This window comes from Poecilia mexicana, unplaced genomic scaffold, assembly GCF_051168715.1.
Source record: "Poecilia mexicana isolate PSO_F unplaced genomic scaffold, ASM5116871v1 scaffold_19, whole genome shotgun sequence".
NCBI classification, from domain to species: Eukaryota; Metazoa; Chordata; class Actinopteri; order Cyprinodontiformes; family Poeciliidae; genus Poecilia; species Poecilia mexicana.
The window spans coordinates 23504084-23517434 of NW_028263388.1; the positions used below are offsets into that span (position 1 = coordinate 23504084).

At 34.7% G+C, this 13351-nt stretch overlaps 1 protein-coding gene across 1 annotated transcript; it reads left to right on the top strand.

Moving 5' to 3' along the window:
- The first annotated feature begins 907 nt into the window (after nucleotides 1-907).
- Nucleotides 908-11934, top strand: ppp1cab (protein phosphatase 1, catalytic subunit, alpha isozyme b). Its single transcript, XM_014998539.2, has 7 exons — nucleotides 908-1312; nucleotides 2752-2883; nucleotides 5611-5841; nucleotides 7104-7208; nucleotides 8597-8820; nucleotides 10350-10484; nucleotides 11141-11934. Exons 1-7 carry the CDS (start codon nucleotides 1258-1260, stop codon nucleotides 11234-11236), a joined length of 978 nt encoding a protein of 325 aa, XP_014854025.1. The 5' UTR covers nucleotides 908-1257; the 3' UTR covers nucleotides 11237-11934.
- Nucleotides 11935-13351: the final 1417 nt, after the last annotated feature.

Consider the following 13351-nt stretch of genomic DNA (forward strand, 5'->3'; position numbering starts at 1 on the left):
ACTTTATTAATACTGAAGAGCACCTAAATGTTATTATAATTCATATTATTATATTATAATTCATATTCATATTATCCAAGGCTCTTCTACATCTACAAAAATAGATTTTGTAGATGTTGATGGCTGTGGGCAGGAAGGATATTCTGTAGCAGTCTGTATTACAGTGCATCTGAAAAGCCTCTGACTGAAGACACACTGTTGTTGTATAACAATGCAGTACATGCCTGCCAATAATATTTTTTTCATTTAATTGAAAGTTTTACCAATGCATAAAGTTATTTATAAACAATCAAACTTCTTTTTAGATACTTGCCATTCTGTAGTTCTGAACTGAAATATCATTTCATTAAGGAAGTGTAGACACTGAGGGAGTATTTCATATTAGATATCTGTAATGCGGTATTTAAAAAAAAAAACTTTGTTGATCCCAAAGGGAAATTAAATGTTGGAGTATCTCCTATTAGTCAATTTTCCTCCAATTTAGTCATTAAACTGATGTTACCTAATGCAATCTGTTTGTAAAATAACTTTGATGTTTTTTCAAACCAATGTAATGGTTCCCACAAGAGTTCTGGGAACTGTGATTTTTTTTTACACATGTTAAATTTAATTTTCAACTATTAAAATTACCGTTCAGATCTGAATAATTGTCATTGTTTAAAAATGACACAATGATCAAAAATTTGTCATAAATGTTGTTTTGATTATATGACACCACAGCCTACCGTATATACCGAGAACGACTACGCGTTCTTTTTTTTATTGTAACTTTAAGATAACCAAATGCTGACATACTTCGAATACAGCCAATCCAGGAGACGAGACAACGCACTAGATCCCGCCTACATATGAAAACTAACCAATCGCAGCGCAAAAACAGTCTTACCACTTCCGTTCACAGTCGCTTTGAGCTAACACTCTTCTAGCCTTTTTTTGTCGATGGCATGGTGCTAGTGGCTGCGGCATAAACGGGGTTGTCACGGGAAAAAATACTGACATTTAAAAGCTAATTGGAATAATAACTAAAAATATATTGACAATTTACTATTTTTGCAGCACATGTCAGCCATCACATCCTCATTAATTGAACTCCCGGCCTCAGACTTTGAGGTTGACAGTTTTTCCCCAAGGTTAGTGAGCTAGCGCGCTAACGATAGCCGATTAAAGTAGTTAGGCTAACAGTAACTCGGTAGCCACTTTAAGCCGCCGCATCTTTATTTTATCGATTATTCCAAGATCCAAACATAGGGTAATAAAATGGCGGAAGCCGACAAGTTGAACATCGACTCCATTATACAGCGCCTGCTCGAAGGTAAGACTAAGAATATACATTTATCCGCACATAGGTGCCATTTTAGCGAACAGGGAAGCCGCCAGTGCTAGGCGAGTTAGTCATCTTTGGCGTCTTGCAAACGAAGCTGAACATTTAAATTGTGCAGCATCAGCTTGGTTTAATCAGCGCTATTTCTAACATTTTAAACCTGTTTTTTCCCCCTAACCTTACATTGACACTTAAAGGAAGGAAAGAATGATGGGTGCGTTATCTCAGATTTGGGCAAAAATGTAAACTTTGAGCCGAGATAAAGCCTCCAGTGTTCCGGTGTATTTCTTGAAATGTTGAATTTGCTTGAATTTTTTTCCAAATCATCTTTGATGATCTAAAAGGTGGGAATTTTGAATAGCTAAAATAAAAAAAATAACAGTTATCAAAAAGTGTGCACAAATGTAGGCATATTAACAACATTTTTGAAACGATTGTATTTGAAATTATGTTTATTTTAACACAATTTCATCCTATTTGTAGGTTAGAAATTAGAAGGTAACCATTCAGGCTTCCTGAGTGATTAAAATGTTTGGTTTTCTTTCAGTTCTGACTTGTCGATTTTAGATTTTGAGCTTTTCTTTTTTTTTAAAAAAAGAAGAAAAAAGAGTATAATACATAAAACAGAAAAAAAATGTGTCACTGGTTCTAAGATAAAGATGGAAGATTTTATTTGATCATGAAAATTAATAAATTACTTTTGTTTTAATAAATCATGTATCCAATCTATAGCTTATCTTTCTATCAGAATTTAAAATAAAAATTATTATACATGTTTAATAGTTGCTGATATTAGGGTGTTTGCAAGATTATGTTCAATCAAATGAATATAAAAATATTTTTATATACTTTTGAATTGTATTGCAAAAATTGTGGATGCTAAAATAAAAATATATATTTTGCATATGAAAAAAAATATTTTTATTTTTTTTAAAAGCCATTGGAAGATAATTCATTTTGGAGAACAGCACCTTTGTTGAACAATCGATTGTTCTGACGATTAATCGATCTGACGATTAGTCGATTGTTCTCACGATTAATCGGATTTTGTAAATGGCACACTCTGTAGAGTTTTCATTTAACCACTTAAGCCTTTTTTTTTTAAAGGAGATTCAGTCCTTTCCTGTTATCTTTTTTTTTTTTTTTGGCTATTTCTCTTCTAATATTTCCACTTCCAGACATAAAGTATCACAATTATTGATTGAGAAATCTGAAAATTGTCTTTTAAAAGAGACTTAAATATTAGCTGCATTCTTGTAAAAATCATCCTTAGATCCTGTATAAAACTAATTTTTAAAAGTAGAGATGGAATAGTCAGTACCAATTTGTATTTTTGGGCACAAAATGATGAATCTATTTAAATTCAGACTATTAAGAGGAGTTGTTTTTTATTGACAAACTTTTTGTTCTGTTTTGTTTTATCTGCAAAGTGAAAGGATCCAGACCCGGTAAAAACGTTCAGCTGACAGAGAATGAAATCCGCGGCCTCTGCCTGAAGTCTCGGGAGATTTTCCTCAGCCAGCCAATCCTGCTAGAACTGGAGGCGCCCCTCAAGATTTGCGGTGAGCTTCGGGGTCAAGGGTCATCTTCAAGAGCATTTTCACACACTTGAGTTTGGGAGGACAGTTGTTGTAGCTCTGTGGATTATTTTAACATTATGGTGAATTCTCTAAAGAGGTGGAAAACTGTAGTAGGGCTGCAACTAATGATTATTTTAGTAGTTAATCTGTCGATTATTCTGATGATTAATTGATTGTTTTGGTGATTAATCAATTAATTGAGTTTATAAATGGCACTTTCTATAGATTTTTCATTTAGCCACTTAAGTCTTTTTCTGTGCTATTTTAGAAATAAATTAAAAGATGCAAATAAATAAATTAATTCCCTTTTAAATAAGAAGATAAATATTTTCTTACCTAAAATGCAATAATTTATTAAATCTGAACCGAGTGAAACTAAAACTGCCACTTAAGGAGTTTTGGCCAAAACATTTTATAGTAAAAGGTGTTTTTATCTTAAATGCAAAATATATGCATTTTTAAATACAATTTTGCATTCATTATGTTGTTTTTTTCCCCAGTATGTAGTCTTTCTTTGAGCCTTCATTCCCATTAATAATTAAATGACGACTGTTTCAGGAATTGATTAATCACAACAAATTTGATTAATCATTTCAGCTCTAACTGTTGCAGGATTTAATAAGCATTTGGATTTGACTTTCTCTTATTAAAAGCCTGCAGAGATGTTTTATTTTTGTTGTTGTCTTGCCGCTGCTGTGTTGTTTTGCAGTGCGAGTCTCCTTGGACTTGTTCTCCTGAGTCTTTGTGCTGATGACACCATTCAGTGTTACTTCATAGGAACAGTGTGTGGAGTTCAGAAAGTGACAGAGTTTGCAGTACTCTGCAGAAAACGGAGAGAGAAAAAATCACTACAGTACGGCTGAAACTAATGATTATTTTAGTAATCAATTATTCTAATGATTAATTGATTAGTTGTCTAGATAATGTGGCTCTTTCTGCAGATTTTTTATTTAACTTCTTAAGCTTTTTTAAATACAATATTAGAAATGCATTTAAAAATGCAATTAAACAAATTAATTCTTGCATGAGAAAATAAATAATTTATTGCTTAAAATGCAACATGGCTCAGAACATGTTTACTGAGAAAAGGTTTTCTTTACCTTAAATGCAAACTGTGTATAATTATGTACAGTTATGGCTTAATTACAATTTTAACTGTTATTTCAGCCCTTTTTTTATGGATATATATACTCCAGTTAATGATTCATCAATTACTAAATTAGTCAACGATTATTTCAACAATTGATTAATCACGATTAATCGTTTCTGCCCTACATTACAGCACTAAATTCAGGCTCACATCTTGAGTGTTTTCTGCTGATAATCTACAGATTATTGGATATTTTGTTAAATAATGATTGATGTGAAAAATTAATGCTTCCCCCAAAGAAAGTGTTGAACCTTTAGCTTTTTGTTGTCAGACAGGATAATCACACTTTTAACCACTTTAATGTTTGTTCTTCTAAATGTAGTGTTATTTAATATCTATTTGACCAATAATTAGTGCTGCAGTTCAGCCAGGAGTTTAATTTTACGTTTTGGCTGAAAAGATTTAATGTTTTTAGGTTTAAAAAGTGGCACAAAGTTTGGTTTCTCCATTTGTTTTAGCTTAATTACAGTTTAAAGTCGGACCTCCTTACAACAGTGGTGTCCAAACTTTCTGCCAAGGTTCACAGTTCTTTTTATTTTTAATAATAAAATGGTTGGTTCTTGTACCTTTTTAAAAATTGTATCCACCTAAACATGCATGCAGTTATGGAAATGAACTAAAAAGTCTGAATTATTTTAGAAAAGAAAAATCACTGAGGATCTAAAACAGAAAAATAGGATTTCACTTCCCAAATTTTTGGTTTAGTTTTTCTTATTTGGACTAGAAAATGTTTTTTAGTCTAAACTCTGCAACAAAAACGGGACACAAGGTCACTCTGTTTATTAAGCTGCTTTGAGAAAAAACTGCTGCATGTTGAGATTCAACAATATGCTAAAGAATGAAGAAACCTGCTTAATAAATTTGGTTCTATTTAACATTTTTAAAATTATTTTAAGGTTTTGTCATCCTAATAGATGAAAAACAAGCAGTCTAACTGCATCAACCATCTCTGCTTGCGGGACAAGTTTCCCAATGGAGAAAATGGAAAACTATCAATCCTGACAATAAGGACAGTTTCAGTTTTAAAAAAAAAACATTATTAATTGGATTTTATTGTGAAAAATCAAAATTCTTCTAATTCTTATAAGAAATTTATCACAATAACTTTTTATTGAAAAACATTATTATTATTATTTTTTTTTTTCAAAATTAGCGATAAGCAAATTTATTTTCCTAATTTCAATTTAGGCAGTGAAAGCCCAGACGATGTTAAAAGGGAGTTGTTTCTGCCTACGTGACCCCGTACTTGCTCAACATGTAGTCTGGGCTTCCTCAGATGAAATCTTTGAATTTTATGGATTAATTTTTATTTTAGTAATCAGATTTGTTTCTCTCTAGCTGCCTCTGAATGACTGTTGTTAGTCAAATTTTAATTAAAATCAAGCTCAAGTCTATGGAGGACCAAAACTGACAATTAAAAACAAAAGCAGACAATTGTTTTTAAAAATGTCTTGACAAAAACGCACAGATAAAGAAAAGGCTACACAAAATGGATACATTTCTGTTTTATTTTTGTCATTTTCGGTCTTCCATACGATCCTGCACTTTGCCCCCTCCAGGCGATGTTCATGGGCAGTACTACGACCTTCTGAGGCTGTTTGAATACGGAGGCTTCCCACCAGAGAGCAACTACCTGTTCCTGGGCGACTATGTGGACAGAGGGAAGCAGTCGCTGGAGACCATCTGCCTCCTGCTGGCCTACAAGATCAAATACCCAGAAAACTTCTTCCTGCTGAGGGGAAACCACGAGTGCGCCTCCATTAACAGAATATACGGCTTCTACGATGAGTGTAAGTCATGAAAAATTCAGACTGAATTCGTTTATCCACCGAAGAAGTTTGGTTTGGTAGAGCTTATCGAAAGTAGCTCGATAAGCTATCAGTTTAGTCAGTTTATTCACGTTCAACAGAAAGTAGTCTAAAAATCCAGTAATTAATCCCAATTAGTAAATTATATACATGTTTCTTTCCTTAATTTAGCAGCTTTTCTGTTGTTTTGTTTTGAATTGAGTGTTTGAAATCTTTGAAAATGTTTTAATTTCTACCAATTTTTTTTATGTTGATTTCTGTATAAAGTCCTTGATATTCAGGCTGCACAGTTTTGTGATAAAATGCAATCTACCATTTGATTAAAAGCCTAAATTTGGAAAATGTTATTTAAAAATGAAACCAGATATTTAAAGATAATAAAAAACAGAAACATTTTTCTCTCACTGTTTGAACTTAAATCAGACTAAACCTTTATTGTTTTAGGTTATTATCTCCAACATTTATTTGCTAAGTCCAGAAAACCTAAACATTTTTTTAGTAACGTTTTCAGACCAGTCGGGTGTAAAGGGTTTGTGTGTAAGAGACAAGTTTCAAAACAAAAAATGGTGTTATATTTTACTTTTTTGCCCCGGCTTTAAAATGTAAAATAGAATCACAAGATATATTAATAATTGTAGTAAATTATATAATGCTGAACAGAAATAGTTTTCTTTAGTTAATTTGTATTATTTTTCTCTTCAAAGTGCATCGCTGGAAAAGTATAAAAACTTACCTGAAAAGTACTTGAGTTTTTACTGTGGGAAAAGTGTATGGCCCAGTCAAAGTCCAGACATAAATCCAGTTGCAAATGTGTGGCAAGACTTAAACATTTATTATTCTGTGAAGTTTAAAGTGCTCAGAAATTAACTGGTAGACGTGGAAGGGAAAGCTGAGAGTGTGGCTCATCCAGTCAGATTTACTTTGAGCTGTTTTGCAAACTGGAACGGCAAAAATTTTATCATTTTTAAACTTTTCAAACCCAAAAATTTGAATCGTCAGGTCCAGTTTCAGAAATCTGCAATCGGTGCACCTTTACTTTCACTTGGTTCTGTTTCACAAACTATTAACTTCGTTTAGCTGAATGCAAATGCATGCCACACTTTTCAGATTTTATCTGCAAAAAAGAAAAGTGCAGATTACATAACTTTCCCTTCTCTTCTGCATGCAGTCCCGCTGAAACGCGCTGTAGTTTGCAGCAGAGTGAAATTATCCAACATTCAGGTTTTCTGATGATTCTCTCACAGGTAAAAGGCGATACAACATAAAGCTGTGGAAGACCTTCACCGACTGCTTCAACTGTTTGCCCGTCGCTGCCATCGTTGACGAGAAGATCTTCTGTTGCCATGGAGGTATCCTCCTCTCCCCGTCTCTCATCTGTTGTTTCTGTTGCAGCCAAACGAGCGTAAAATTCACTCTATTTATGTCCCGTTTCCAGAGAGTCAGTGTTTGGCTACTTAGGTGGATTTTTATCCTACTCTTATTAGGATTTACATTTGGAAAACATCTGATAAAACAGTTAAGGATCTGGAGAATGTTGTAGGTAATCACTCAACACATCCGCTGAGAATAAATATTAGTGTTTCACAGTGAATGTGTGTGTTTGTAGGTTTGGAGAAATTAAAAAGCATGTGAAAGTGGGCTCAGACAAAATGGCGGCGTCGAGTGAAAATATGTAAACACAGACTGCTGATCTGTAAACTCTGGTTACATAAGAGAGTGAACACATGAAGGAGCTTTACCTTGCAGAAGGACGACGATGGAGCTTAAATCTAAATCCGGTTTAATCACTTTTGTAGTTTGCAGAATTAAATTTAAAAGTTAGTTTGGTTGTCTTGTTCTGGGTATATGCAGGAATTTTTTTCACATTTCTGCACTTTTTGAAGAAAAAATAATTATCGATCAATTAAACCCGTAGGAGGGTTGTGGAGAAACTCCATGGCGGTCGTGCAATTTCTGATTGAGAATTGTGTGTGTGTGTGTGTGTGTGTGTGTGTGTGTGTGTGTGTGTGTGTGTGTGTGTGTGTGTGTGTGTGTGTGTGTGTGTGTGTGTGTGTGTGTGTGTGTGTGTGTGTGTGTGTGTGTGTGTAAAATTCAAAGTGAAGTCTTTAGATACACATTAACATGAATCCAGCATGAAACAAATGCAGTAACATGACATTCCTTTAGTGAATTTGAACCAGGTGAATTTTGGCTAAAACACATTTTCAGATGCAGGTGTTTTTTTTTTTTTTTTACTTGAATGGAAAATGTATGCAGTTTTTTGTCTGTATTCTCCATTTAATGATTAATTACTAAAGTGGTTGACGATTACTTCAAAAACCAATTAATCAAAATTAATCCGATTAATCGCTTTAACTTCCATAAATATATACAAAGTTTTTTTTTCTTAAATGCAAAATGTTTGTATATTTTGTACAGTTTTGACTGAGTTACTGCTATGAAAATGTTTGTTCAGAAAATTGCCCTTTTTTTGAGTCTATACACTTAATCGATTATATGTTGACGATTATTTCAATAATTGATTAATCACGGTTAATTTGATTAATCGTTTTGGCCCATATCTGTAAATGCTTACATTTATTGAAGTTTTTAAATCCCCACTGATACCTGGTGATTAAACAGCATCATCTCTGTGGAACTGGTTCAGTTTCTTGCACTTTAAATGCTCTAAATCAGAAATATTGGTATATTTTCTGCTGATTATGCTGCTTTTAACCCGGGCACTGTTCGTGTTTAGGCCTTTCCCCGGACCTCCAGTCCATGGAGCAGGTCAGGAGGGTCATGCGTCCCACCGACGTGCCCGACCAGGGCCTCCTCTGCGACCTGCTGTGGGCCGACCCGGACAAGGACGTGCTGGGCTGGGGCGAGAACGACCGCGGCGTCTCCTTCACCTTCGGCGCAGACGTGGTCACCAAGTTTCTGCACAGACACGACATGGACCTGATTTGTCGAGCCCATCAGGTCGGTGTGGAGGTTTAACTTTTTCATGAGAGATGTCAGCAAAAGCAGAGCGACTTGTTCTCCAGCTGAATTGATTATTATTTGTATTCGGTTTTAGAATAATCTGGTAGGACAAAGGAATGTTTTTATTCGAGGCGTGTTCAGCTTGTTGGAACCTGTTTCTGCAAGGCTCGGCTCTCTCTGCGCTCACGCTGTTCCTGTCGGCTGGAAACTTCCTCTCTGAATTCACAGCAAGCTGGTTGATGACTTTCAAATGTTTTGTGGAAGTGCAGCAGGTGGAACTTCTCAAAAAACAACAATGAAAGCTGAAGCTCAGTTATACTTCTCTCCAAGTTGTAAATATTGGCTATTGATTTCTGTTAGTTTACGGTTGTAGATTGTACATAAATGTTATATTGCTAATATTTCTATACTTGTATATTTGTCTGATTTGTTTTAATATATTTACTATTTTCCCTTCCTACCTACTTTTCCTTTTCCTACTTCTAGGACTTAATTAATTAGAGCTTAATTAATCGGCTCGATCGTGATTAATCGGCTCAGTCGTGATTGATTGTTGAAATAATGGTCTAATTTGGACTATACAGATATTTAAAAGTAAAACTGTGCAGTTTTATTAAAAGAACAGCACAGTCAGAGCAACAGTTAAGCCCAAACTGAACAAAAAAATATAAACATTTTACATTTAAGATGAAAAACGTTTTGTCTGTGAAAATATTCTACACAGAAATCGTAAAGTGGCAGATTTACGTTCACCTGGTTCAAACTCCTATTAAACACCTTTTTTTAATCCAATTATTAATTAGTTAATCTAAAAAAATAACCAGCCCTACACTGTATTGATAAGACGAACAGAAAGGGCTGAACTTTTTACATGTTGATTTTTTTAAAAGTACTTTTTAGCTGCACATGCTACAAATGATAGAGTACACTAAAGGAATATGTTGCTGCATTTTAGGCAGTATAGTGTTTTTATCATCTAGGAAAGGAATTTAGTAATTTATTAGCATTTTTAATGTATTTTTAATACTGTCAAAATCAGTCAAAGCGGTTGAAAAATTGGTATAATGTGCTAATTTTTTACTTGATTAATCGTCAGAATACTCAATTAATTGACACAACAATCAATTAATAGTATGAATAATAAATTAATCAGTAGAACAATCGATTAATTGTCTGAAAAATGTATTAATTATTGGGATAGTCAATTAATCTTTGGGGAAATCGATTAATCGTCTGTCAATAGAATAATCGATTACTCAGATAATTGTTAGCCGTATCGTCATTAATAGCATCAAATGTTCTCTAGATCTTAAAACCTTTGTTAGAATCAGTGATAAACACATGTTAGCGTCTGGAAGGAGCATTTTAAGTCCTTCCAGAGTTTGGGGAGAGGAGAACAAATTTTAATGTTTTTCATTCTTTTTTTTGTCCATTTTTTTCTTTTTTGTGTGTATTTTTTTTGGTTTAAAAACATTTTTATTTGCTCGCTCTGCTGTGTTTTGAGCGTCTCCTGCGTCTGTTTTCAGGTGGTTGAGGACGGTTATGAGTTCTTTGCTAAGCGGCAGCTGGTGACGCTGTTTTCAGCCCCAAACTACTGCGGCGAGTTCGACAACGCAGGGGCCATGATGAGCGTAGACGAGACCCTCATGTGTTCATTCCAGGTGAGCGTTACACCTGAATCTTTGAAAATGATGAAAAATAAAATCTACGCAGTTTTCCACCACAATACCTAACTCGATTTCCAATTTTAATAAATTTTTTAGCCTCTTGTAAAGAATTATAAATGACAGAGTTTTAGGGCCACAAGAAATTTCTGTTCATTGGTGAGAATGAACGTCTGTACGTCCTAAAAATCTAAAAATAAGGGCTTAAAAGTAAGTTGGCCTTAAATCACAGGTCTTAAGTTGTGTCTTTACAGAACTATTTAATCGTATATTCTATGTATTTTTTTTCTCACTGGACTTTTCTGTCAAGACATCTACGATGCAGGCTGGCTAGCTAAATAGCTTTTTTGCACGTTTCATTCATTTAAAATAATTTCTTTTGATCTTCACAGTGTGTTCTTGCATTATTATTATGCCTTTACCATCATATTACTTAAAAATGGTCTCAAAACAACAACATTATCGTTATCGTAATAACTTCTGGGACAATTTATTGTCCAGCACAATTTAGCGTTGCAGTCCTACCGATACCAATTTTGATTTTCTTTTTTTAATTCCCATTATTGGAACTGATACAGATATTAATATCTACAGAAAAAACATGACTTTCTCTGTTTATTTATCGTTTCCTGGTGTATTTTTTCCTGTAACAGATCCTGAAACCCGCCGATAAGAAGCTGTTCTACGGCGGCGGAGGCGGCTTGGGGTCCGGCCGCCCCGTCACTCCTCCCAGGAAAGCTAAGAAATGACAGCAATAGTTTGCTTTTCGACCTCCGGCCCATCCCTCCTGCCCTCTCTACCTCTCTTCTCCTTTATTTCACCAAACAGCCAGAAATCAAACCTATACCCAGGGCTTTTTTTTTCTTCCTTTTTTATCTGTACTTCTTAAAACATTTAATGTAATGAATTGTCTGAGTGAGTGCGTGCGTGCGCGGACTATAAACTTGTCTCGTCTGCAGGTGAGCATTAAAATCACATGTACATTTTTGCAAATTTATTGAAAGGTTTATACTTTCCCCTTGCTCTGACCGCGTTGAAACCACAGGGTCGGTCTCTATGGCAACCAGACTGAAATCGCAGGGTGTTGTTTTGGGAGACAGGTTGCTGTCGCGGCGGCTTTGGCAGCATACTTATAGAGGGTAAGAGGGGAGAGGCTTGTTTTGTTTTCCCTGTTACTGTACTGTAAAATCTCAAACACAGGTGTGTGTGTGTGTGTGTGTGTGCTTTGTGTCTTGCCTATTTTGCTGTGAGGAGTTGCATCATTTCCAAGCAAGAACACGCCGACACACACTCACAAACACAAATGACTCGTCAGATTCATATGAGCCAGAGCTGTAAAAACCCCCCATACAGTTTAGGTTTGTACAGATTTGATTACTTGAAAGAGATTTTTTGTGAATTCGTTTTGTAGTCTTTCATCAAGTTGACCAATAAACCGAGAATCTGAGCTGCTGTGTCTCCCTCTTCTTCTGCGTTTGTGTGATTATCAGTTTTACATTGAACACACGCTTATTCGCAGGAATTAAACTCTAAATTATTCACTGATTTAAACATTTTTGTTTCTTCTTAGATATCCAAGCAGGGTTTCTGTGCATCCTTAAAAAGTCTTAATTTTAAGGCTCTAAAATGTCTTACATTTATTAGAACATTTTGAAGTTAACCTTAAACACTGCTTAGCAGCTAATTAGTTGCTAAAGTAGCTAACTAGCTACTTTCAGCTACTTAGTTGAAGGTAATTAGCTGCTAAAGTACTTTGACATACTTGAAACTGCTTTCACAGTACTTTAAATTAGCGACTTTAGCAGCTTATTAGTTAGCGGTAGCCTCACCCACCAGTTTATTGGCATCTCATCAGTGCTAATAAACCCTTGATGGCTGGCTAGCCAGCTAGCTACTTTTTTTGTGCCCATCTCTGGTAAATGTAGTTTGTTGGCTGGATGATGCAGATCATCGCCACTGGATCATTTCTATTGCCATATGATGCTACGTGCATTCTGCACAAAAAAGCTTGGTACTACAACATAAAATATGCAATTTTCTTTTGCACAGGTCATAAATTTCATTCATGTCTGTCATGGCTAGAGTTTGTACATATATACAGACAAATATAATGCTGTTCAAAGGGATCAGTCAGGAGAAGGACTCCAAAAAATGCACATCACAGAATAAAGTGAAGACGGATATGAGTAAATTGAATTAAATAAGTTATTGTAGTTTCATTTAGAAACATGTTTCTTCATGATGCATCTCCCAGAAAAGGTGCACTTTTTTTTTTCCAAACATGATTTATCCCAATTGTTTTACATCACAAAATGAAGAATCTAATGTTTTCCACTACTGTGTATATTTGGTGTAAATTGAAGCCACACTTCAGGTTTATTTATTTATTTTTATCTGCACACAAGGCAAAAAAAAGGAACCAAATGAAAAAAACACTGGACGGTTTAGTTTGTATTTGGTGTGTGATGTTTGCTTTTGTCCACAAGGTGGCAGTGTTAATGAATAAATTAATACACTCCCACCAGTTCAAGAAATAAATTTTAGCTTAATTTTTTTTTACTCTCTAGGTTATGTGTTAAGACATCCCTAGTTTAATTAAATGCAATAATGTAAAGATTTACTTCGCATGCAGCTGCATTTTTAATAAAAAATAATCACAATCTCAAAGTGTTTTTAAAGATAAAACTATTTGATGCTGCCGTTCTTTGGAAAAAATTCTATATTTAATGATTTAAATGAAGTCCTTCTCTGGCATTTCTCCGGCTCGTTTTTTGCATTCATTCATCTTCCTGTCATCAGCGACCCGGTCAAAACGCCCCGTCCATCACTGCCTTCCTTCTACAGGAACACAGAGGTGAGGAGCG